This window comes from Apium graveolens, chromosome 6 (genome assembly GCF_009905375.1).
Source record: "Apium graveolens cultivar Ventura chromosome 6, ASM990537v1, whole genome shotgun sequence".
Lineage (NCBI taxonomy): Eukaryota > Viridiplantae > Streptophyta > Magnoliopsida > Apiales > Apiaceae > Apium > Apium graveolens.
The window spans coordinates 13,692,458-13,718,919 of record NC_133652.1 but is presented as its reverse complement, the minus strand read 5'-3'; the positions used below and the strand labels follow the sequence as shown (position 1 = coordinate 13,718,919).

The window sequence follows — 26,462 nt, the reverse complement described above, 5'->3', positions numbered from 1 at the left end:
CCATACCCTCTTCAACAACTTTCTTCAAAAATTAAATTTCCAACAATCTGATTTTGTTGTACATAAATAATGTTCAGAATATTCATACATGCAACAGTAGCTGTCAGAAATAGACAGTTTGTCACGTCAAGGACGGTTCCAGGATTAATTTAGACAAGCTTTGAATAATTGAACAAAATAATTGAAGAAACGACACCACTGTACGTTTTAATTCTGTATGAAATTTTTTCCATTTTCAACGGAAATAAAACAACCAAAAATATGCCTTTGGGACACGTAGCCCCCTCCTAGATCCGCCAATCTGGTCATGTCGTCGCCCTACCCAAAAGCAAGCTCTTATTTATCAACATGGTGTACAAACATTGGTATTCCTTCCAGGCTCATTTTGTTTAACAGCTGTATGATCATTAATAGTGCTCACTTATTTTTTTGTAGCATCAGGGAAGTAACAGAGACTTCAAAATCAGTTGACAGAAATTAACTTGAAGCCATCTCAATGGGTGCTACAACATCATCCATTGCAGCCAAACTTGCATTCTTCCCTCCAGAATCATCGTACAAGATAGATATCGATGAACAGACTGGAAAACTTAAACTTGTTGGTGTGCCAGAGGGTGAGAAGGCTGAAGTGTCCAAGTTACAAACAAAGAAAGGTCACAGCATAACTGTGGTATATGTGAGGAATATATCAGCAAAACTCACAGTGCTTTACTCTCATGGCAATGCTGCTGATATAGGCCAGATGTTCAAATTCTTGACTGAATTATGTGATCAACTCTGCGTCAATGTCATGGGGTTGGTCCATTTCTCGTGCATTCAACATACACATTTCTACTCGATTTATCTTATCTCATGGACTGATTGGTTTGAATTTTTGGTTCTTGATTTAGGTATGACTATGCTGGCTATGGGCAATCCACAGGAGAGGTGTGGCGTCCACTCTATAGAAAATTTTATAATTTTTGGAGATTTCAACTTTGTCTATATATGCTTGACATGGTTACGGAGTATCATATATAGTAACAATTTTACTAAACTCTAGGTTTAAAATCTGAACACTGTGATTTTCCTTCTTCTAAGAATCATTTTCTCGCTTCATTTGTTTACTTGAGGATAGTATATAATAACTTAATTAAGCTGTGATCAGCTGCTGATCTGGCTATTAAAATTCTTCCTTGTCAATTAGCCAAGTGAGCACAACACATATGCTGACATAGAGGCTGCATATGGATGCCTCAAGGAGAAATATGGAGCAAGAGATGAGGATATCATATTGTATGGCCAATCAATTGGGAGTGGACCAACCATGGAATTAGCTACACGAGTGCCTGCATTAAGGGCTGTAATCCTTCAGAGTGCAATCTTATCTGGCCTTAGAGTAATATATCGGATGAAACGAACACTTTGGCTTGACATATATAAGGTCTGTTCATATGACATAGCCTACTATATGAAATGTATATATTTAAACATCTGCTACATAGTTTTAATGTTTGTCGGTGTATTTTCTCCTGCAGAACATTGATAAAGTTCAATATGTTCATTGCCCTATTCTTATAATCCATGTAAGTGCAATTATCCCCTTTATTTTCTTATACATCTGTATTTTGGACCTGCAAATGTTTAAGTAAACTTTGAGGTTATTAGGGAACAGAAGATGAAGTTGTGGATATCTCTCATGGTAGGCGCCTTTGGGAGCTCTGTAAAGAAAAATATGAACCTTTGTGGCTTACAGGAGGAAATCATTGCAACTTACATGTTTTCCCAGAGTTCTTTAGGCATCTCAAGAAATTTAAAATAGCAATTGAGAGGTTGCCAGGTGAAAATAGTGGCTCAGAGAGGAGTTTGATTAAGCAACCAGAGATTCAGCTAAGAGAGAAGTCTAGGGAAAGCGTGAGCTGCATAGACAATTACTCTTCAAGGCCTATGGTCGGGAATAGAGAGATTTTAAGGCATAGTGTAGACAGCAGAGAAAAACCAAGAACTAGTTCAGATAAGAGTGAAAAAGCAAGAAAGAGCGCAGATCATTACTACGGGAAACCAAGGATCAGCACTGATCAATCAGAGAGAGGAAGGAACAGCATTGATCGGTAAGTTAAACTGCCTATAGTTTTAAATCTTTTGAAACAGATGAACATAACAATAACACACTATGAAGGCATAGACATTGACAATTTTCTGATGCATAGTACTGGTTTAATGTCAGATTAGGCGACATGATGAGATCAGTAGCATTTTGCAATGTGGATTGTTTGAAGCAGACAATTACAGACGACTAATAAATCGACATATACTGTTTTCTTTTGTTCCCCTTTGTGCAAATTTTCAGCAGATTGTTTATATACAGAGTGAACTTTACATGCAGTGAAGATTCCTTTAGTAAGCCTAATGAACAGAATGGCCAGCTTTACCAACTCCATGTAAATGAATTTCCTACTCTCTGTTTCGTGAATATGTTCTGAATTTGAGTTTGGCTTGTCAGTGTGAATATGAGCATTGTATGGGTACCATTTGAACATTCGTCGTATCCAGTGCAAAAATCTCTCGTAAAATCGTCGTTGGACCAAACCAAAAAACGAAAAGGATACGGTGATGAAAATTGAAATGTTAATGATTCAAAATCAGGTGAATGTTGTCCCATTGACAAAAAAAGTTGCTATGCGGTTCTTTATGGTTTGACTATAAATGTATTGTACTGAAAATTTCCAACAAAAATCAAAATTGTAACTAACCCTCCATTATTTTCAAATTAAAAATCATCACGACGTACCAAAATAGTCTTCCTAATAAAGTTTTGGTTTAATATTTTAGCAGGATTAGATATGATTAATGATCATTCACCCGCGTGAAGGGAGACAAGATTATGCCTTGACCCACCACACGTAGGTCTCTTTTCAAAACTAACAGTACCTTTCACCCAACTGCCGCTTCATAATTAAACGAATAATCTGGGAAGAGATGGTTGAAATTAATTATTCCGCCAGTTGGATAAGTTAAATATTTTACTAAGAAAAAAATAAATTAATCAAAAAATTATGTCACTCTGGTTGAATGATATTTCATATGTATTGCTCATCAATCAAACATTGGCATTTCACTTACCCTTGAAGAAAATGTTACCAAGGTAAAATCTGCACATTCCAGGAAATTGATTTTAAATTAATGATTTTTCTCATAAAATTTGCAACATCTGGAACTGTGAGACAAAGCTCTTGCATCTTACCTGGTACAGGACTATAGGTAATTTGGGATAACAAATGATGAACCCCGGTGCAATGGAACAAAAACGAATTCTTAAGCTGAGTACCTAAAACATGTCGTTGGTAAAGTCACATAAGTCAGTCCAACAGAAATCAGACTACAGAAGCCTCCGAATCTTAATGGTGGATTTACTATACAGAGTGAGGATCTAGAGGTTAATTTCAAACAAGAAAAGAGACGACAGGGCATGTTGTAACAAATTGATCAAGAGGAAAGGGACACTCAAATGGGGAAATTAAGAATTACAAGAATATTACTAATGGGAGGCCATTATAAAACTAAAGACATTGTCGAACCTTCAAATAGTTGTCATCTCCCAGCAATTAATAACCTTATTAATAAGCATACTTATAGGAATTGGTTCTATGAACGATACGGGACTCAATGGAGCCATTTTACAAATAGTCTCTCATGGATTTATCGGTACTGCACTTTTTTTCTTGACAGGAACCGGTTATGATAGAATACGTCTTGTTTATCTCGACGAAATGGGCGGAATAGCTATCCCAATGTATTAACTTTATTTCGACTCTAAAAAGTGAACTTTATAATATTAAGAATAGTAAGAGGAATTCACATCTTTATCTTTTTTTTGACTTATCTTCTTTATCACAAGCATATGTATTTTACAAATTATCACAAACCCAAGTTATTAATTTGTATAAGTTAAGATCTATTTTTGAGTATCATGGAACTCCCGTTTTTCTTAAAACTGCAATAAAAAAATATTTTGTAACACACGGAATATTTCATTCTGAATTAAGACATACAAAACTTTTAAGTTCTGAAACGAATCAATGGAAAAACTGGTTAAGAGGTCATTATCAATACAATTTATCTCAGATTAGATGGTTTGGATTAATACCACAAAAATGGCGAACTACGATAAATGAAGGTGGTATTACCCAAAATAAAGATATAACAAAATGGAATTCGTATGAAAAAGACCGATTACTTTTTCACAATTCGTAGTACCTCTAGAGTCCACTTCTTCCCCATACTATGAGTGAAAGGGAAAAAGTAAAGACTACCATTAAAGCAGCCCAAGCGAGACTTACTATATCCATGTGAATTATTTCCCCTATCTCTATGAAGGAATTATTCCATTATTGCTCATTAATAATAGTCGAATCAACGACGCAGAGTCAAAAAGGGACTCTGACCGAACACTGTTGATGAACTAATCCCAATAACTTCTACTAAATTTCTATACGACTTCTAATTGGGAAAGACTAAACACAAGTAAAATAGTCAATGACACCTTAAGGGAATTTTAAGTTGGAATCCCATTCTAACTAAGGATTCTTGTGGTTCCCTGGAGGATCCAGCTACAGGAGAACCGGGAACGGAGAGCTTCCCATCCCTTTCCGACGACTCATTGGTCTTAAGAACGCAAGTTTTAAGAATGAGTGATTGCCCTTCTCCGACCCTTACTGCCCAACCTGAGAGCGAACAGCTAATGCGTTCTACTTATTGATTATTGAGCAGGGTTCTATGGTCGGTCCGCGACCCCTGGATGCCGAAGGCGTCCTTGGGGTGATCTCGTAGTTCCTACGGGGTGGAGATGATGGGGTCGGTCCATGGATTTTCCTTCCTTTTTCCGCATTTCGCTCAAAGGGTTGAAGGGAGATAGTGCATCAAGTTGTTCGCAAGGCCAACTTGATCCTCTTCCCCAGGGATCCCAGACGAGGGAATCCTAGTAGAGTCGCCGACTCCAACTACCGTTCATGTACGATCCATAGTGGATCTGACCAACTGTCCATCCTACCTCCTCTACGTTCTTGACAGCCCATCTTTGTCTCAGTAGAGTCTTTCAAGTGGTACTTGATTTCACTTATTTTTTGGTACCATCACCTTTTGATTTCACTTTTCATGATTCATGTTATAACTCTAACTCTAATTGTATTATTATTATCCTTTTTATTCCTATATGACTTATAATTCTATATATATATTATATTATTTTTACCCGTTTTTCTTTATTAATAAATTTTTTATGTGCTACTTTATTTTCACTTATTTTTTGGTTCTATGTTTTTTTGTTTTTATGATTTTTTGTGTAACTCTAGTTGTAATATTTTTATTCTTTTTGATTCCTATATGACTTATAATTGTATATGTATTATTTTTACCCGTTTTTCTTTATTAATAAACGAAATATATTCACTTATTTTTTAGTTTCACCACCTTTTGGTTTCACCACCTTTGGATTTCACCGTTTATAACTTAGGTTTGAATCATATTTTAATTATATTTTAAAATAAATAAGTTCATAAATTGACTCAACTAAATAGGTTCCGAGATATATAAACCACGACCAAGTAAATAGGTCATGTGTTTAAATTGAAATTTTTTAATTTATAATTTTTTTAATTTGTTGGTAGAATTCCATTTTAATAAAATGGTATGAATATTATAAAAAATTGTATTTTGGTTTCACCAGTAGAAAATAATAAAATTGTTCAAACCGTAATATGATTACAATTCTATTTTCGTAGAACTCCAAATTATTTCTTGATAGGGTACTTGGTTTCTTACGCGGTATTTTGGTTTCACCCCTATAGTTTTTTTTATTTTGAAACTACCCCTATAGCTCTTTCATGTAGTGTTCTATGTTGTTTTTTTAACAAAATATAGATTGGAATCATATTGTAATTTTTTTATTTTTTATTTTTTATTAGAATAATAAAATGGAATCCTTTAAACAGTGTTATTATTAATTAATAAGGAAATCATCTTTTAAGGGATACTTTGGTTTCACCTCTTTTCGGTTTTACGAACTTTTAGTTTCACCCTTTTTTAAATCTTGCTATAACTCTAAATATACTATTTTTATTCTGTTTTATTTATATATAACTTATAATTCTATATGTAATACTTTACCCGTTTTTTGATTCTTATATACCACATATTTATATTATTTTTATATAAACAAAATCATATATACATTGTAATTTCTATATTCATGCCTACAGAATATTATTTTAGCACCAATTGCAAATTTATACATACATAATGAATATTTTATTAGAAAAAATTATGCAATCACAAACTATATAAAAACACAAATTCAGTTAACAATAAGAAATTTAATATGCAATTACTTAGTGTTGTTGATTTAATTTTTTGTTAGTTTATCTATCAATCGTGTCGCGACTAAAGTTTCGATATAAATTATTAGTTATGTCTTTTTGAACAATTGATACATAATAACGTTGAGTTTGTTGTTATAATAAAATTTGAATTAATGAAAATTACATATAATTTAAAAATGAAAATTGCAATAATCGTACAATTTTATTTATTATATATTTTAATAAAAAATTAAAATAATTTTTTATAATTATTATTAAATATTGATATTTTGATATCAGCCCGTGCGAAATTATCTACTGTTAACATTAAAGCCTTTATCACAGTAAACACCAAATTTTAACAAAAGAAACATAGCATACTTCATTAATATTTCAAATGGCTCCTCCGATAGTGTAAATTCCGCCACATAATTCCTCCAACTCTACAACATTTACAATTATCATATTTATCCAGAGACAAATTAAGTGTCCCTGGAATCACTCTAATTCTACGACAACCTGATTTATTAACCATTATTAAAAAAAATGCCACTGACCACCTCAACATGTAACAGTTGACAAGATATACCTTCAGCTCCAAACCAATTCTGCAATAAGCAAAGTAGCATGTAGTTTTTCGCATTACGAGGTGGTAAACTATGCCGCGAGGAAAGTGACGAGACAGCCATTCTATCCGCATTAGATATCATCCGTACTTTAAGAGGCAACTGACGTTTAGAACAGCCAATACAAAATCAGGGTTCAACTTTCAAACTGTCTGCTGCTCACAGGGAGGCTAGCAATTCGCTCAAGGATCAATGACCTATAATATGGAAATCGACAAGGTTTTACCATCTAAATCTTGGATGTGTAGGGGTGTATTATGATTGTGACGTGTCTGAATAATGTTGTGGAATTCATCCTACTAGACATCTGGTACCTGCAATTAAATGAATCATAATTTATGTCAACTTAGGCAGCCAACAAGTGATATATCGGCAGCAAGAAATAAATCTGCTACCTAAAGAATGATGATATTTGTCACATTTTCTTTTATACGAATATTAGAAAAAGATTTTCTATTTTCAATTACTATTGACATAGTTGTACACACTGTTGACATAGTTGTACACACTGTTGACATAGTTGTACCTGCACAAATGGTAAGGGAACTCCAAACTGATGAGGAAACAATACAAGGAGAAAAAATACAGGTTCGTAATTAGCGGGATAATAAAACACAGTTTCAACAAGGACCATAAGTTACCTTAGAAGTAGAATCCTTGTTCCCACCATTCAAGCCTGTCATGTGAGAACTAATGGTCCTCCTAAGGGCATGGGAAGAGGTTCCCATGCCAAGAAGACTCTCTTGGATGGTTCTAGGTTGAGACACATGCAGCGGCGGATAATGCATAGACATTTCAGTATGAAAACCAGGGCCAGATGAGGGGCCAGCCTGTGATTGAAGAATCTGCACCCCATTGAAACATATTTAAGTGGTTCCGACTTCAGAGGTGGAATTTACTATAAATTTAATTTGTTTTACTTTCGCTGATAGGTATTCGCTTACATTTTTTCCAGTAGTCCTTTCAGTGTCAAATTCCAGCTGGGGATTAACTGATGCAAGCTTCATTGATAGAAACTGTTGTCAAATGAGCGATTAGCATTAAGTATACTTCTATACGACTTAAACAGGTAAGATGTCTCTGAGAACACAAATTTACAATCTTTATGCTGGTATATGTATCTAGTAAAAAATTGATGTATTACTCCTGTACGCCATATTATAACCAAAGGTGTTGTTGTCAATTTGTATAAGGTGTGTCAAACACTGGGTGACATGGTCACATGGTTCATGTCTATTTAAACAGTTAGACTATTACACAGAAATTGTCTTATTACACGAATTAAAGAGCACAAGAATTATGAAACCAAAAACAAAGTACTAATAGTGTAGAAGGTGAGAAACATAAACAACATTGTAAATGTATTTATCATACCTCAACTTGTTGTTGTAGTGATTGAACATAATTAATGATTTCATCAAGCATGACTGCTTTGCCTGTAACCTAAAATTTTTCAATGAACAGTCGTGAATGAACAGCTTAACTAAACTACCAAAATGTATCAGATATTTTGCCAAAATACTGACTAACCTTACTGCAACCTGGTACTAGATCCTGTAAATACTTCATCCTTTCACTGATTTTCTCCCTTCTCACCTGTTGAATTCAACTTCTCTTAATAAACTCAAATAGTAAACGCTCTTTCAATGCAAACAAATCGTTCTGAAAGAAATTATACTCTCTCTGCAAGACTATGGCTGCTTGTTGCCTGCCCTCTTCTTGCTCTAACATGCATGTATTCTTGTTTTAGTGACTCTGAAACTTGAGGTACCAGTTTGCTATGTTTTCCACAAGGTTTATTGGTAGTTGAAGCTGGATTTTGATCTCTATTTTTTTGAATTTCAGAATGTTGCTTTGTAGGCTCAACTGGATCTGCAGCTCTTTTTATGTCATCAGGCTCAGTATCCTGCTAAAAGGGCAATGATCACTATTATAGAAGATACAAAACAAACACATCAAAGTAATCAACATTTACCATATTATGAATGGGTACGTTTAGTTCTACCTGAGCAATTTTCCTCCTTTTCTTTGAGCCACGTCCTTTGGCAAGAATTCCTTGGGCTGTACCTTGGGATGGCTCTGCTTGACTGCCACCAGTGCTAAATTCAGCATCAACCGATTCATTACCAGATTCACATTGACCTTCATTTGCTTCATCCTGAGACCTTACAAAACTCTCTGTTTTCCTCCCACTGTTTGGACTGCCTCCACTAGGTCCATGCTCAATATACATTGAAACACCTTCTGCACCCTCAATTCCGTGCGTCTCATTTTTCTGAACCTCCAAACCAGAGATTGAATTTAACCTAACACCTGAATAAATACCTCGGGGTCCGCGCATTTGGACCACTCCCCTAGTGTACTGACTAATGGACCCTGGAATTGTAGATGAGTTCAACATTTCACCAAAATTCCCTCCACTAAAGCATGAGAATGCTGCCCCTCGCTCAAGAACATCCAGATGTATAGGAATCTGGGATAAGCTTCGGGAAAGCATACTTAATGATGATGGTAAACTAATATCCCCTCCCAATACAGGATTTGGTAGATTCCAACCCATGTCAAGTGTCCCCTCCATAGCACTTGCATTAAAAGAGCCCACATTGTTTAGCACATCAATATCACAAAAACCCAAGTTTTGTGAAGTGATAGATTGGTCTAAAACATTAGTGCAGAATGAGTCTACCATAGATGCATCAGTACAAAATGAAGATTCCAATAAATCTCCCCTACCAATCGGCATAGTATTATCACGGGCATTTGATCCTATTGATGCACTTCGGCTAAACCGCAAACTCAAGGGTATATCAGGTGAATTATAATCCCTCAAATCCTCATCCCCTACATTCATCTCAAATTTCCCTATCCCCTCCATTTCCACAATTCTCCAAAAAAAAAACCCAAACCCCACAATATCTATTTTATAACAGCCTTCCACAAGCCAAGAATCAAACAAAAAACCTCTACAGATTCAAAATCACAACAATGCCAACCAACCCTTTATAGAGCCCTAATTGCTCAACCCAACAGACCAATCATACAAGTGAATTGACAATTCTAACCTAATCAACACACTCAAACACCAACTGGACTACCAGTTCCATTCAAGACTCAAACTTTATACATAAAAGATTGTACCAACAGTCAAAAAAGGCTGAAAAGAGGGTAAATAACACTGACCCACCTGAAAAAATGAGCTGAAGAATCAAGAAAGTTGCACCAAAAGCCACGCTACATCCAAAGATACCACTGAAAATTTCCCAAACTAAATCAAGAAAAGTCCTCTCAATGACAATGAAAACACAAGCAAAACACAATAAAGAGGTCAAGAAAGCAAGTAAATAGACAAACACATTGAATTCAGTATACTATAAATAGGCATTCAGGGTTGTGCAGTAATAGTAATAAAGACTCAAGCTCTGATGCAGAAAAAAGAGTCAGCTAAAAGTGGGAAGATGAAGATACCCATCTCAGATTCTGTTTAGTACTTTTTGGTGCTCTGTTCAATTTTTCTAAAAAAAGAATACCTTTTCATCAATGTGTGTATATCTAGTCTTCTTGAATGTGGAGAATTTATTCAAACGCCTTCTTTATTGTTTAACTCTTCTTTACATGTACTGTGAAAGTGAATGTTTAACGTGTCACTGTGTCATTCTTAGGGCAACATAGAGATAGTGTACGTCCCGGATTAAAATCGTGCAATTCGATCATGTACAAAAATAGATAAAAAAAATTATTATAAATGTTGTGTTATGGTTAAATTGATCGTATGTATGGGATAATTTTATTGATATTTTTGATATATTTAACTAATAAAAATTTGACACATAATATTTTATAACTTTTTTGGAAATCAATTTGATATCCCTACTATTTTTCTTTTAAATTTGTGAATGAAAATAGTTTTCAATACAAATCTACTTGTTGTGGACTCCTCAAAAATATATTTGAATGATATGATAAATTGTTTGTACAATTTTCGTTTTTTCACAAAATCGCTGATAAATAATAAATCAACAATTCAACAAATTAGTTTTAATTTTCAAAATTTATAATCATGTCTTATAATCGTAATTCGAATTTCAAACTACATCTCAAATTATAAGAATATAGAAAAATATGTATTGATAAAATTAACTTAAATTTGTGTATGTATCACTTTCGAACATTTAAATTATCACTGGATATTTGAAAAATTCAACCATTTCTAGGCGATTGTTTCTTACCGGGATAAATTTTGCAACTAGAAGGAAAATTTATAAATTGTCAAAATCTTGGCAAGGGCCGAGATCTCTTAAGAGAATCATTCATGATTATTGTGGGTGATGTAAATCTTCATAGAGATACTTCATACTGGGAGTGTTTTAAAGGTGATAATGTATCTTCACAGAAAACACCAAGATCCGGGCTGAATATATTGTATTATAAAAATTATCGATCAACAACTCAAAATCACACGGATTTTTCGAGAAGGGTTGTAACTCAAAATATAGGTTCTTGCTAATAAGTTCCGTTTCAATTCCACTATGTTCTGCGAGATGATCTAAGATTTCTCGAAGATGGGGGCAAAATATATATAGGCATGAAAGAAAAATGTAAGGTTTAGTTTGTTCAATCCTATTGATATTAAAAAATTTCAAAATTCCGATAAATCACTTAAATTTGGTCAAAATCATGAATCTTATACCTTAGTAAAACTGTAAGAGCTATAAATTAGTACACTAATAAACTCTGTAGCTCGGACCAACAATAGGTGATTAGGATGTGAAATAAGATAAAGTTACATTTGTGCTTTATTTGAAGTTTGTTTTATGTACTAAGGTACCCTATAGTCTTTCATATCCCAATATCTACAAGTTGCACGAACTCTACAAGGAAAAAGAACATGAAAATGCAGTCCATTAACCTCATTACTGTGTTGGCGCTGTTGTTTGCTCTTTCTGGTTAGTGTCCTCCATATAAAATTTTAACTTCATTTACGCTGTTGTTGGCGCTGCTTGCTGCAACAACTGGAATAATAACATGGAGAAACACCCGACTAACCTCCCTGTCACATTGGCTTTCTTGCTTGCGATTTCTGGTTAGTCGATGAGTAAAGCCTCGAACCCATCTTACTTCTGAAAGACAATTATAAATCATTTTTTTTATTTTGGCAAACAAAATTTTCAAAATTTTGCCTTTGTTGGATTTCAACTTTTTCACTTAATGATGAGGGATTATATCTTCTGTCGAATTTTGAAATTAAGAAGAAATAATAATGTTTTCTGCAGGTGCATTTTCTGAGAAGTGATAATTGCCAAATATGTGAAAAAGGAAGTCCCAAGTTCCTGAACGGAGAATGGACGTGTATTCATTTCATATCAATGGTAGAATCATACATTCATTCCGTTGAAGATGGCAGTGACGGGGCTAAGATCACAAAACAGCCAGGATTAATTATATCGCTAATTTTTAAAGGTTAGCCAGGATTGAAGTTAAAATTTGTACTAATGTTTAACCCTTTGATATAAAAATTTCTTACTAAAACTTTAAGTTTAGCGATTTCAGTCTGGGTTAACGCTTTAATTCCACCCCCCGGAAGATAAAGGAGCAGTTGGCACAGAAACTGGAGTAGCTAGTTGGTGGTTTGTAAACACCATTTACAGAAATATTCTTTCGTAACACTTTGACCTATGTTACATAATTAAGCAATTACTGTAAACAGAAATTGACGTGATTAATATAAACCATGCTTAAAGTTCCAGTAAATGAGAATTTGGCAACAAGTTGATTAGATTAAATATCTTAGATTCTTAGTAAATTATTTTTTCACTTGTGCGATTCTATTGATGTAATGCTAGCTGATTAAACTTAACAAACACTATACATAGTACTGTTTCCGTAAACACATAAAAAGTTGTTAAGCCTCTCCATGTATATAAGAGGGACGTCTGCATTCTCCTCACCCTCACATAACCAAAACAAAGTTATATTCAAGTGCTCTAATCCTCAAATCAAAGTTGCATAAACAAACTTATACACTAGTACTACATTATGGAGAAGGCTTTTCTGGGCAAGAAGCTCCTCGTCATCCTCCTGCTTGCATTTTTGTGTTAGTCCTCAGCATTTATATGCATTATGTTTGATGCACATTTATTAGACGATTAAAATGTGTTGATATGTGGTTGATGTTGTGATAATGCTTGCAGGTATGGAAATGTCGAAAGTTCCAAGAGCAGAAGCGTTTCCAAAATGTAAAACGGATAAGGATTGCGAATATATGCAACCAGTATGCAGAGTTATAGGCAAAGTTGCTAGTTGTGACGTACCTATAAAGACTTGTCATTGCGTAAATCCTCCCCCACCTCCCCCATCCCCGCCTTCCCATCCCCCACCGCCACGCCGAGGATGATGAACTCCTAGCTAGGCTATATCAGCCATAACAGCAACTAAATTCATGATTCATATCCTTAATTACATACTTAAGTATCTACATTGTAATGATCGCGATTCAATCATAAATAAAATCCAGGAGTACTGGCTTGTTATCTATCTTTCATCTCATCACTTCTCCAGTACTGCTGCAATCTTTTCATTTGACCGAATAATTAATTAATGTAAGAGTGAAATTTCATTTTCTGAAATTACGACATTCCAATAGTACTCCAATACACGAATTACAAAGGTTGGATATAGCAGCATCATGATTAATTATTCTAATCATATATAACTAGCCTATAAACCGTACGATGCACGGATTGCTTTTAACATTCGATAGTTTTTAATAATATATTTTATAATATAATTTTCAATAGTTGAAAAATAAATTGAAGAATATAATAAGTTATAATAATATATATTTTATAATAATTTAAGACTTAACTGAAAATAAATAATATAATATAATATGTTGTTCACACGACCCGAGCCCTAAACTTGTAGAAATTGTTAAAATAAAAAATAGAAAAATTTAAATATAATAGGCTGTTGACGGGGTTCGAACCCTGAATTCATGAGAGCAGTTTAAATATTAATATAATAATATTTTATTATAGAAATTGTTAAAATAAAGAATATAAAAATTTAAGTATAATAAGCCGTTGACGGGGTTCGAACCCTGAATTCATGAGAGCAGTTTAAATATTAATATAATAATATTTTATTATTGCATCCAACGGTTCTCATTTTTCTGATTTAAGATCTAGCGGTTGTTATTTGTCGTACCAAACAACTATACCGAGCAACCGACTACCGAATAGAAAGTGTTCTGCTTATAATAGTATACTATAGATTGATTAGTGATCAAGACCTAATGGAAGCGTGGAGACGTAAGCTGAAAAAGAAAGGTGGTGACACGATGAGGTTATCCTCTCTAAACCAATCACAGGCAGTGACATGAACATCATGAAAAATGGAAACTTTACAACTTTGAAAATTATTACTATAGTAATCAGTACTGATATACTTCTCTGATTATCAAAATTATGACATACTAAAACACATCTATACATTTGATAATTTTGGGGGTTCTTTTGGCCATGTGTACTATGGTTCCTTACACACCATAATCGAGAGTCCGGGGTCAAGCATAATTTTCCAGAATTCGACTGAACTGACCAATGAACAAAGAAAAAGTTCATTTCTCACTTCGGTATGATGTCGGCCGGGCATAAAATGTGAGAACTGAAATTTATCGATTCGGTTTTAAGGTTTCAAATAACCTATAAATACTAACAGTCAACAATGATCCTGCTAAACAATGATCCTGCTAAGTAACGTAAACAAGATAATAGTAGGGGAAGTAATCGAAACATGATACCTAGAGCGGGCAATCGGGTCGTGTCGTATACTTTCGTGTCGTGTAATTTCGTATTTCGTGTACGTAAACATGAAATTCATATCCGACCCGAAATGATTTCGTGTACCCATATGTTAAACTCATATCCTATTCGAATCGTGTTATGTACTTTTCGTGTATTTTCGTGTATATTAAATAAAAAATTAAAATAATATATATACATATAATATATAAAAAATCTATTTTAATATATAATTCAATGAAATATGGAGAGTGTATATATAAATATATATATATTTACATAGTATTATATAAAAACTTATAAATATTTATATTATATACATAAATATATGCATATGTTATATATATTAATTTATAAATATATTTATCTCGTGTAATTTCGTGTATTTTCGTGTACCTAAATTGAAACCCATATCCGACACTAAATATGTCGTGTAATTTCGTGTTCGTGTACATTTGTGTTTCGTGTACCAAAAATTAAAACACATATCCGTATTTTTCGTGTCGTTTCGTGTCGTGTTCACGTGTCGTTTACCAAATTTCCCACTCTAATAATAACAAAAGCAAGCAAATTGAGCTCTAATTCCATTAGTACAGTAATCAATGTAAAATATTGTAAGACGGTCTTATATTCTTCTAACATATTTACGAACTATCATATGCCTCTTTTTTATATAGTTACACGTAAACACACGTCATGTATCTCAATCTTAAACTATTTCAGAGAAAATAAGACGTCAACCCTTATGGACTAAAGAGTCCAAACATGATTTTATATTTTTCAATGCACTCTTTCCCTCTCAATTGTATGGACTATAAGTGGGGTGGAACACGTGAACCGAGTACCTCCTCAAATAGAGCTCTCATACCGTATTAATTAATCAATAGCACAAAAATTTTAATGTGATAAAAGAAGTTCGAATATAATTTTATACTCTTTTAATAAATATGTTGCTTGTAACCATCATCTTCTTAGCCATAGTGGAGATCAAAAATATTTAATATTTCACCAGATATAATAATAAAATATTAGAGTACCTCTTTAGTTAAAAATAAAGGATTGCGTGGAAACCTTGCTTGCAGTTTTAATTCTTGTTTATTCTTGTTCTAAAGAGTTGCAACCTAAAAGGCTAAAACCAAAGAAAGGTTAATTTAGTGGGTTCTCGCCAAAACTCAAATTATTATATTTAAATTATTCTATAAAATAAGATTAGTGGTACAATACTGAAACTGTGAACTGATTAAACAATCCAAGCATGAAGCATGAAGCATGAAGCATGCATCTGTACAGAATGTTCGGTTCCTATTTGCATATTTCCCAACGCTTTTATAGATCTATTTTGATAACATGTTTATATATATAACTAGTTTACCTTTCTAAAATTGAAAATGACCTTGCAAGAACAATTCAAAAGGATTGGTCATGGTTAGGGAAGGATCCGGGAATAAATTTTCGGGTCGACATAAATTTTTATTTTCTGAATATATCCTTATATTTTTAAATTGTTGGGGGCACTTTCATGTATTTTTAATAAAAATAAGGGAGATGGCCAAAAATACCTTTTTTTTTTGAAAATTGTAACAGGAATACCCGTTTTTGAAAGATATGGCCAAAAATACATTTCTAATACATTTGAAAAATGGGTAAGGCTATTACGCATTAGACAAATGAGTATTATTTAAAAAAAACAAAAAAAAATTAAAAAAAAAGTAAAATCATGATACGCATTCCTGACATGCGTATCATGCTTTGCAAAGTCATGATACGCATCTCACGAATACGTATCCAAAATTATTATTTATTTTTAATTTTTTTTATTTTTTTTACACAAGTTACCCATTTCTAAAATGCGTATTTTTAAAATGCGTATTAGGTAGGTATTTTTGGCCAAACATTTCAAAAAATGGTATTCTTGTCCCAAAGTTTAAAAAAAAGATATTTTTTTCATTTTTTCATTTTTTATAAAAATAAATGATGAAAAAAATGTAAATTTATTTTAGATAGACATGTATCCCCGACACGACACGTGAAGAGACGTCTCTCTCACTACATCATTCCTGATCATGGCAATCTTATAATCTACTTAACAAACAGTTAACGAATGATAATCAAACAGCATTTGTACTAAAGGTAGAACACAGATAACTAAACATGATTAGTTTAATTATTAAACTAGTGCATAAGAAAAACAGAGACGCGAGAATTTGTGCTGACGGCTAGTTTTTGGATGAAATTCAAGACACCTAACAGATGTTCTCTTCTGGTAAATAACAATGCCAAGTGTATTAAGAGCATTTTCAGGAATTAAAAAAACCTTTAATTAAATAATGGTATTACAGTAAACTAGAGATTAAGTGGCTAATACTGAAGTAGTTACCAGTAGTTAAAGAATATAATATGTGACCTAACTCAAGCACAATGAGAAAGAGAGAATGGTGAAGTTGAGTTCATTCATCCATGATGTTGACTGATGTAGTGATAATACTATTGCAAGGTTCCCTTAATTTTGAAGAATCAGTGCCCTCACAGTCACATTATTACTTTAAACTTGGTGTCTAGAAACTCCAATTTGGTGGTTTTTCAGTTTTCTAATCTCCACATTTACACGATGGGACATCATTCACTAGGTGGGAATGGGATGAGATGAAACAAGTTAAAATTATCCTCAACTTAGCTAAGCATTTGCTTTACTAATTATTTTCACATTGACTAATAGGACCATTTTTGGTATGCTTTTCTTCTCTCTTTTCACCTCTCTATTCCCCTCCAAATTATTACAGTGAACATGATTAAAATTCCTCCCTCCAGGCGTTACAAATCAGGCAGGCAGCGAGGAGGCTCTGATCGAAATCAGTTTAGCGGATCCGATCATGATTCGAAATTAGTTTAGGGGATCCGATCGTATATGGATAGACTCTATTTTATCCTTTAGTCTTTATGCATACTATCCGTGCGAAACGGGCCGAGATCAAAATATCAATATTTAATAATGATTATAAAAATTTATTTTAATTTTTTTATTAAAATATATAATAAATAAAATTGTACGATTATTGCAATTTTTATTTTTAAATTATATGTAACTTTCATTAATTCAAATCTTATTATAACAACAAACTCAACATTATTATGTATCTATTATTCAAAAAAACATAATTAATACTTTACATCAAAACTTTAGTCGCGACACGATTGATGGATAATTTAACAAAAAATTAAAACAACATCACTAAGTAATTGCATATTAAATTTCTTATTGTTAGCTGAATTTGTGTTTTTATATAGTTTGTGATTACATAATTTTTTATGATAAAATATTCATTATGTATGTATAAATTTGCAATTTGTGCTAGAATAGCATTCTGTAGGTATGAATCTAGAAATTACAATGTATATACGATTTTGTTTATATAAAAACAATATAAATTTGTGGTCTATAAGAATCAAAAAACGGGTAAAGTATTACATATAGAATTATAAGTCATATATAAATAAAAAAGAATAAAAATGATATATTTAGAGTTATAACAAGATTTAAAAAATGGTGAAACCAAAAGTTCGTAAAATCGAAAAGAGGTGAAACCAAATTATCCCTTAAAAGATGATCTCCTTATTAATTAATAATAACACTATTTAAAGGATTTCATTTTATTATTTTAATAAAAAAAATCTACGAAAAATAGAAATATCGTAATTATAATATGATTTCAATCTATATTTTGTTAAAACAACATAGAACTCTACACTACATGAAAGAGAACTATAGGGGTGAAACCAAAATACAGCGTAACTGTACAAACATGAAACCAAGTACCCTATCAAGAAATAATTTGGAGTTCTACGAAAATAAAATTGTAATCATATTACGGTTTGAACAATTTTATTATTTTCTAGTGGTGAAACCAAAATACAATTTTTTATAATATTCATACCATTTTATTAAAATGTAATTCTACCAACAAATTAAAAAATTCTAAATTAAAAAATTTCAATTTAAACACATGGCCTATTTACTTGGTCGTGGTTTATATTTCTCGGAACCTATTTAGTTGAGCCAATTTATGAACTTATTTATTTTAAAAGATATTTAAAAATAGGATTCAAACCTATACAAATAATAAAAAATTATGGCTTATAAAAATTTTATAAATGAGTAAAAGTAATACATATACAATTATAAGTCATATAGAAATAAAAAAGAATAAAAATAATACAGTTGGAGTTATAAAAGGTGAAAACAAAAGGTGGTGGAACTAAAAAATAAGTGAATATGTTTCGGTTATTAATAAAGAAGACGGGTAAAAATAATACATATAAAATTATAAGTCATATAGGAATCCAAAACGATAAAAATATTATACCTATAGTTACACCATTAATCATAAAAACAAAAAAAACAAAAGGTGATAGAACCAAAAAATAAGTAAAAACAAAGTATCACTTAAAAATTTATTAATAAAGAAAAACAGGTAAAAATAATATATATATATATATATATATTTATATATATATAAAATTATAAGTCATATAGGAATAAAAATGATATTAGAATTAAAGTTATAACATGAATCATGAAAAAAAGAAACCAAAAGTGATGGGAACTAAACCAAGTAACACTTGAACGAGGTAGGTTATTAATAAGATTTAAAAAAAATTAAATTTTTAAATGTTTAACTGTTTGAATTCCTAAAAGCACTTTTTCACCTAAAGCCGGGGTCAACTTGGAAATTGGAATCATGCTATACAAAGCCCACAAGTGCATGGAATAACTGGCTACATACATACAATGTCTACATGAAACATAAATAGGTTCATGTATGCATGCATGTTCCATAATCCATATTCAACATGCAAATCCATTATTGGATATGCTTAATTACCATGTTTGTATAGTAAAAGTAGTTCCAATCATAACACGCATACATCACCACACATTTGAAGTGCTCTTCCTGTAGCATGTCACGATTCTGCTTCCGTAAGCTTTCACAACTGTTTTTTCTTTGTTGCCCACATTTCTTGCCTTCTCCCTATAAAAAGCCATGCATTCTCATGCTGTCCAACCCACACTTAGAAGCCATCCTCTTCAAAACAAAAACAAACCATACTTCAGATTTGCTCTACCATATCAAGCCATGATGTTTCCATCTGAACTTGTAGGAATCCAAACCTTTGCTCAAGAAACTCCATCCCATGTTGAGAACAATTATGGGAATATACAGAGTGGCATGTCATCCCTTCATCATTACAACAACTTGTTAGCCACCTATCCGAATTTGCAGAACTCTCTGCAGCCTGTATATGACTTCAACTCGCAATCCTCGTGTATCAGTAACAACTCGACCTCGGACGAAGGAGATGAGTTTCAGCTTAGCATTATTACTGAGAGAAAGAAAAGAAGAATGATTTCCAATAGAGAATCTGCTCGTAGGTCGAGGATGAGGAAGCAGAAGCACCTGGATGAGTTATGGTTGCAGGTTGTCCATTTAAGAACAGAGAATCATGATCTTCTAGACAAGTTAAATAAAGTATCAGGGGATCATGACAGAGTAGTACAAGAAAATGCAGGGCTCAAAAAAGAAGCTTCTGATCTTCATCAAATGCTAACCGAGGTCCAGCTTGCTAGTACTTTCAATGGTTTGAGAGATTTGGAGGAAGTTCCATGCACCACAGCTCATCTTAGGGCTGAATCTTCAAATCATTGTATCACTACTTCACGAATCTGCTTCAATTAGTTAAGCCAGCTTGTACCAAACTAAAAAATAAAAACATATACTTTTGATCGTCTAATGTTTGTTGTATCCACTTGTTTGCTCCTCATATATGATCTCGCCAAAAGGATAATAATCGTAACCTTAAGCAGCCATGTCTAATTTCCAACAAATCAACTATTGACAAAACCAGTTTCTAACTCTTTATTGCCATTTGCCGCATAGAATAATGAGTTCTGAGTTTACACAGATAAATGGTATATCCACTAGCTCAATACAGAGGAAGACATTTAAATTTATCATGACTTTCTAAAGAGTCAGTACAGGAACCCCACCCCCTTCTATCTTTTCTTTTATGTCACATAATTTTAGGTGAATACGAAATGGGAAAGTGGGGATCCCGGCCTATAACTTTAAGCGGAAGAAGTTTTCCATGTCACTGGGCTATCAACGAATCCTCTACTTACAAGTTGCAACATAGGTCCTTCTACAAGAAAAGCGGGCAACATGAGAAATAAATGCTACAAAACCAAAAAAGAAGTTGTTCATGTGTCATCCGAATATTTGCTGAGAATTCAATTTGGAGGAAAAAAAAAAGAGAGTACAGAATAAGATCAAACGAGTTTTGAAGTGAGTAGTACTCAGTGGAACCACAATCAAGCAATTTGAATAAAGGCCCCAGTGACATAGGCAATGCGACAAATGGTGGTGGATGTGCTGGTAGTAGTGGACATAATACGAAAAACTACTATGAGATGCCAAAGATTTGTAAAGGAAACCCATTTCCAGCAGAGACACCAAAGCTGGGAATCGAAGTCCAGCAGAGACTGCTTCAGGTGTTGTCTGCTGAGTGCACCTCCTTCCCATTTCCACATCTTATCATATGGCTTCTTTCCTTGCTGTCTATCTTATCCATGTTTTCTGTTCGGTTGGAGAATGTGGAATGAGGAAGGACTCAAAGAAACAAAATTAGTCGGAATGAGAGAATATAAGAGGGAACAGTGAATAAAATGAGAATTTGATTTTAATATGAGGTTCATGGAACAAATGAGTGTTCGGACTGAACATTATTTCAATCGACAAGCAACAGGTAAAATTTAATATCAACATTGTAGTGTGTTCCTCTGTAGATGACCGACAGAACGTAAAGCTACATAAGATCAATGGAGTAGATTGACAAATACTCCAGGTTATAAATGATGTAAAATCCCTTATCAACTCTAACAATATGAGCGTAAAAGCAAGCAATAAACAAAGTTAAATTCCTCTGTCAATGTAAAATCATGAAGATGTAAAAAATGCAGTTCCAGTAGAGCCTAGGATAAAAATGATGTATATATTATTCACGAAACTTAATATTTGGACACTTATCTGTGCGTAATAGCTTAACTAAGAACCAGTATTAAATTAGGATCACCTAGAATCTACAACAAAAGAGTCCCAAGTTGCACCTTCTATGCTTCCTGAGATGTCTTCGATCAGCTCTTGCCATTCTTACCGGACTGCTATTCCATTCATTTGGCAATCTGTGACACAAGTAGCAATCATTTGATTAGAATACTGTTTTTCAATAGATGGGAACAACGTAGACATATTCTAAATTCGGGGTAGCTAAAATTATACATAGGGAAGGCGAAGGATCTTGTGCTGGTTGTGCTGCTATCAGAGCGAAAAGAAATGCTTCCAGAGTACGGTATGAGCCCTGAGTAAGAAACTACATCTGATAGAGGACCTGCAACAGAGAAACTAGACTCTCCTTCCCCACGTTTAATTTGGTTATTGATGACAAGAGATCTATCAGAAATTCCATCATCATGAATGAGCTTATTCTCCGGCTTAAGCTGTTGTCTAATGGCAAATTCGCGGATATCCTTTTTGGTGCTTGGAGCAAGTTTGGAGGAATCAACATTAGAAGTGATAATCCGGCTCTCTAGTTCACCACTGTGACTTGAATTTTTCATGTGGCTGCTTTTGTCTGGTTCAGTTATTACACGACCCTGAACACCTGACATCTACAAATCAAATTACTGTATCATTCTCAAAGTACAATAATCAAGGAACCTTACATGCCCCCAATCAATATACATAATCTAATTGGACCGACTCAAAGAGGGCTATGTGACCTAGTTGAAAATGTCCAACATGGATACGCGTCCAAGTGTTGGGGTCGGCTACATTTTGAAAATTTTCCATGTTTTTGGCCCAAATGAGCTCTACCAAGGGTCCATACTCATTTTCGAGTATTAGTGTCCGACACGGGCAGGGACACTAACACTTGTGGTAAATTAACGAGTCTGGGTAAACATGGATAGATGGTAAATATTAAGCCTTTTCAGCCAACTTTCTGGACATTGCCCTTTTGAAGAGTGGCAAAAGGCACTTCCTGAAAGTTGGACATCACTTAATACAACACTCCATTCGGAAGGGATTCACATGCTTGAGAAGTTTAATTGTACAAAAGAAATTAAAGCCAGCTTCAAACTCTCAAAATCAATCCATGCTTTCGGTAATTTAACTCTGACATGACATTTAAAAAAATGTACTAAAAGAGCATACATCAAATTAAGTGTAACTGGAACATTCAACAAAATAATGTTAAAAAAGATTATCCATATGAGCAACAAAAACTACCAACCTTGTTAGACCCTTGACTGCTGTCATTTTCACCAAACTTGGAAGACTCAAGCAGACATTTGAGTGAGGTTCTTCTGCGAACGTCTTTAACTAAAAGCGTACTATCGCAAAAAGAATCAGTTGTCTTCTCTATTGCATTGCACTTTTCTTCACCTGTCTGAATTTGACTCTCAGGACTATGGACGTTTGCAAAAGCCTCGTGTTTGCTGGAGTCTAGCGAAGATACTAGCACAGCAGCATCACTATAATAAGCACTATCCTTGATAAGATTTACCTCAGTTTTAATTGCACAATCAGCAGCAGCGTCTGCTCTACTCTCTACATGCAATGAAGATTTAAGGCCATCTTCATACACATTATCGTTATTAGCTTCTTTGGCCAAATCTATATGCTTACAATTATTAGATGACGAGGTGCTGCGTCCAGCCACGACACTCTCAGCCGGGAATTTTCTCTCAGTATGCACCCCCTCGTCCACACATATATCCTTGACACCGTGGACAGAGCCATCTGTGTAGACGATCAACTCTGTCTGATCTGTTTGCAATATATTTTTATCAGTATATACAGTAGAGTCTTCATTAGACAATTCTACGTGTACCCCACTTGCAGCAACTGAATCTTTGGCTTCTTTATCATTACTACAACTGTAATCATCCACATAAAAGTCATGTTCTGGGGTCTTTAGGTAGCTATCTTCATCCTTCAACTCAGTTGACAGTGGAGCAGTCCTCCCGCGGTCATCCAAATGACCAGATATTCCATTATGATCCTGCATAGTTGGCGCAGGTTGAGCTGCATCATAAGAATTGCTGTTGTTTATTTAATTTAACGGACATATTTATAAACAAGAGAATCAGTGCAGAAATTATCTTCGCAGACAATGTCCCGACGTGATTAATGAAAGGCATTCAATTATTTTAGCTGAGCGAGAAAATTTTCAGCTACATGTTAGACAGGAATTATTGCCACATCACACAACCTTCATTAGCATTTAAAATAAATGTAACAACAATGAGGGAAAGCTGAAAGTAGGAGGGGAGAAGGGGGGGGGGAATCAAAAGTATTACCAGGATTTATGATTTGCATGTGCTGGTACAGTCTGGAGAACTCTCAACAGCTGTGAAAGCAAGCATCCAACATGCTAGCAGAGAGTCAGCTTAAGTAACCTGCATAACATAATTCAACAATGATCAAACTATCTGCAACAAAAAGTTCCATTTTCACATTCTAATCAGAACTGCCAAAGAATTTAATATTTAAATAAAAATTCTAGAGACATAAATAGAATATGCACTATTTGCCTAATACACACTCTTGAAGCAAACATATATACAATACAAAACGAAAATTTCTGACACAGAATGTCAGAATAGGAACATAAAGAAAATAATAATCTACAAACTATTGATACAAGTGCAAATTGGTTTACAAAATAGAGCAGCATTTCATCCAAGACTGCAGAGAAAGTATAGATAGTCCTAAAAATTGGACTGCAGCTTTCTATTTGACAAGTGACAGCATTCATTTGTAAAACTTGTGCTTGGTTTTATAATGAAATGTGTGTTTGCAGGGTTTGTTTATGAAATCTAATCTTTTTATATGATTCGCTTGATTCCAGGGTTTATTTGTAGGCTAGATACCTTTAAAATTTGCTTTGTTTCTGAAAGAGCATATCACCTCCCCTCAAAGGAAAACTCAATTCCCTTTCAGCAGCCAATCTTGACCATTTTGTTCATGAACTACATTACTTGAAATTAAATTTGAACAAACAAAGCTATGAACCATAAAAAACAACTGACATGAAACTCAGCTTCCTACATTTATATCAAAGCTACAAGTTAGAAATAGGCACATACCATCGCGATCCAGGTGCACATACAAAAATGAGAAAACCTCATAAAATCAACACAAAAGTCATTGTTTATATATTTTCATTAGCAGGTAACAATTAAGCTACAGTAATTTCCAAAACAGATAATTAGAATAATGAGACCGCACTATTTGCCGTGACTGCTGCTGCAAGCATCTTGTTTTGTCTATAAGTTGTTTGTCTTGGGTTTGGACCTCATACAGGTTAAGGTTGACAATCGAAACTAAAGTCCAAATATGCTCAATAATAGGATGATCAGCCAGAAACAAAAAATGTCCCTCCATGTATTTAGATTTGAGCACAGACAATGAATCACAGAAAATCAAACGCCAACATAAATATCACAGAGTTTAAGGAGAAACAGAGAGGGAGAGGGGGGGAGCGAGAGAGGGAGAGAGGGAGAGAGAGAGAGAGAGAGAGAGAGAGAGAGAGAGGAGTAGAAGGGAGTAACAAGTGAGTACGTAGGGAAAGAATCAAGTTCACAGGCGGAGGATGATAATAAAGGGGGGGGGGCAGTTGAAAGCATTAATGGCGTAACAAAAAAACATCAACAACTTACTTAAATGAACATGCGGTAAGAATAGAATAATGTTCAAGTATGCCGGAAACTAACCAACCGGCAAAAGAAGGAATGAAAATGGAGGATCTAGATGTACGTTGATCATGAAGTAGTAGTCATCATAGTAATATTAATGTAGATAATTACACGCATCCCCAAGCAGACAAATTCTCTGTCTGACAACCCGGGAAATCCCTGATATTGTGTTTGCTTATGTATCCCTCCTAAAGGATGAATGATTGGAACAGAAATGACAAAGTCAAAGGAAGTGTTGTGTTGGAGTTGGAGTTTAGTAAGAGGAGAGTTTAGAAACATACAAATGGTGTTGCGTTTGTCAGGGTTTGGAACAGCCCAACAACAACATAATCAAATCACCAAATCAGAGTATCACACTTTCTGGTGTACCAAGCCATACTTGCCTCTCTTTTTTTAAGGTAGTACACTACATACTCTCTCCGAACGTCCATTTATATGACCTCCCTTCCTTTTGCTGGACGTTTCAAAAAAAATATTAATCGATTTATAATATTTATTAAAGATTAACATAACTATATATTTATATAATATATTTACTTTAACATCAACCACTCATATTTATGAGTAATATTAAGGTTTTAAATTCAAGCGTGCTAATCAAACGTGATAACATCAAACATCAAACCGCACAAACACCATAAACCGCCCGCCCCGCACCGCTCCGTGTGGTTTAAACTTTTCGTGATGCGGTCGTGTTCTATATTTTTGTCAAAACTCGCGGTACGGTGCAGTTTGCGATTTGGTTTTTGCTCTCGTGGTTCAAACCGCACTGTATATTATTATAAAATATATATATATTCATAATATTATTGTACCTTTATAATAAATAAATATATATAATATTATTGTTCTTTTATAATCTAAATAAATATATATAATAAGCATTTATGTA

At 33.7% G+C, this 26,462-nt stretch overlaps 4 protein-coding genes across 7 annotated transcripts; 2 read left to right on the top strand and 2 right to left on the bottom strand.

Moving 5' to 3' along the window:
* The first annotated feature begins 338 nt into the window (after nt 1-338).
* On the top strand, nt 339-2,454 carry LOC141663817 (uncharacterized). 2 transcript variants are annotated; one of them, XM_074469645.1, is made up of 6 exons: nt 339-795; nt 891-927; nt 1,187-1,423; nt 1,518-1,565; nt 1,648-2,090; nt 2,212-2,454. In XM_074469645.1, the coding sequence occupies exons 1-6, from the start codon at nt 497-499 to the stop codon at nt 2,366-2,368; spliced, it is 1,221 nt and encodes a 406-aa protein (XP_074325746.1). In that variant the 5' UTR covers nt 339-496; the 3' UTR covers nt 2,369-2,454. The 2 variants fall into 2 exon arrangements, with proteins under 2 accessions (XP_074325746.1, XP_074325747.1); XM_074469646.1 differs by having other exon boundaries at nt 350-795; nt 2,207-2,454.
* Nucleotides 2,455-6,697: 4,243 nt separating this feature from the next.
* Nucleotides 6,698-10,541, bottom strand: LOC141663821 (transcription factor bHLH49-like). Of its 2 annotated transcripts, XM_074469652.1 has the most exons (8): nt 10,427-10,522; nt 8,967-10,210; nt 8,640-8,867; nt 8,492-8,557; nt 8,336-8,404; nt 7,906-7,977; nt 7,603-7,806; nt 6,698-7,275 (listed from the first exon to the last, which is right to left on the bottom strand). In XM_074469652.1, the coding sequence occupies exons 2-8, from the start codon at nt 9,834-9,836 to the stop codon at nt 7,261-7,263; spliced, it is 1,524 nt and encodes a 507-aa protein (XP_074325753.1). In that variant the 5' UTR covers nt 9,837-10,210; nt 10,427-10,522; the 3' UTR covers nt 6,698-7,260. The 2 variants fall into 2 exon arrangements, with proteins under 2 accessions (XP_074325753.1, XP_074325752.1); XM_074469651.1 differs by having other exon boundaries at nt 8,967-10,541.
* Nucleotides 10,542-19,826: 9,285 nt separating this feature from the next.
* On the top strand, nt 19,827-20,632 carry LOC141667844 (basic leucine zipper 43-like). Its single transcript, XM_074474478.1, has one exon. The coding sequence runs from the start codon at nt 19,893-19,895 to the stop codon at nt 20,490-20,492; it is 600 nt and encodes a 199-aa protein (XP_074330579.1). The 5' UTR covers nt 19,827-19,892; the 3' UTR covers nt 20,493-20,632.
* Nucleotides 20,633-21,727: 1,095 nt separating this feature from the next.
* LOC141664211 (uncharacterized) lies at nt 21,728-25,957 on the bottom strand. Of its 2 annotated transcripts, none has more exons than XM_074470123.1 (5): nt 24,746-25,957; nt 24,173-24,271; nt 23,104-23,897; nt 22,092-22,480; nt 21,728-21,994 (listed from the first exon to the last, which is right to left on the bottom strand). In XM_074470123.1, the coding sequence occupies exons 2-5, from the start codon at nt 24,189-24,191 to the stop codon at nt 21,886-21,888; spliced, it is 1,311 nt and encodes a 436-aa protein (XP_074326224.1). In that variant the 5' UTR covers nt 24,192-24,271; nt 24,746-25,957; the 3' UTR covers nt 21,728-21,885. The 2 variants fall into 2 exon arrangements, with proteins under 2 accessions (XP_074326224.1, XP_074326225.1); XM_074470124.1 differs by having other exon boundaries at nt 25,589-25,957.
* Between the last annotated feature and the right edge of the window lie 505 nt (nt 25,958-26,462).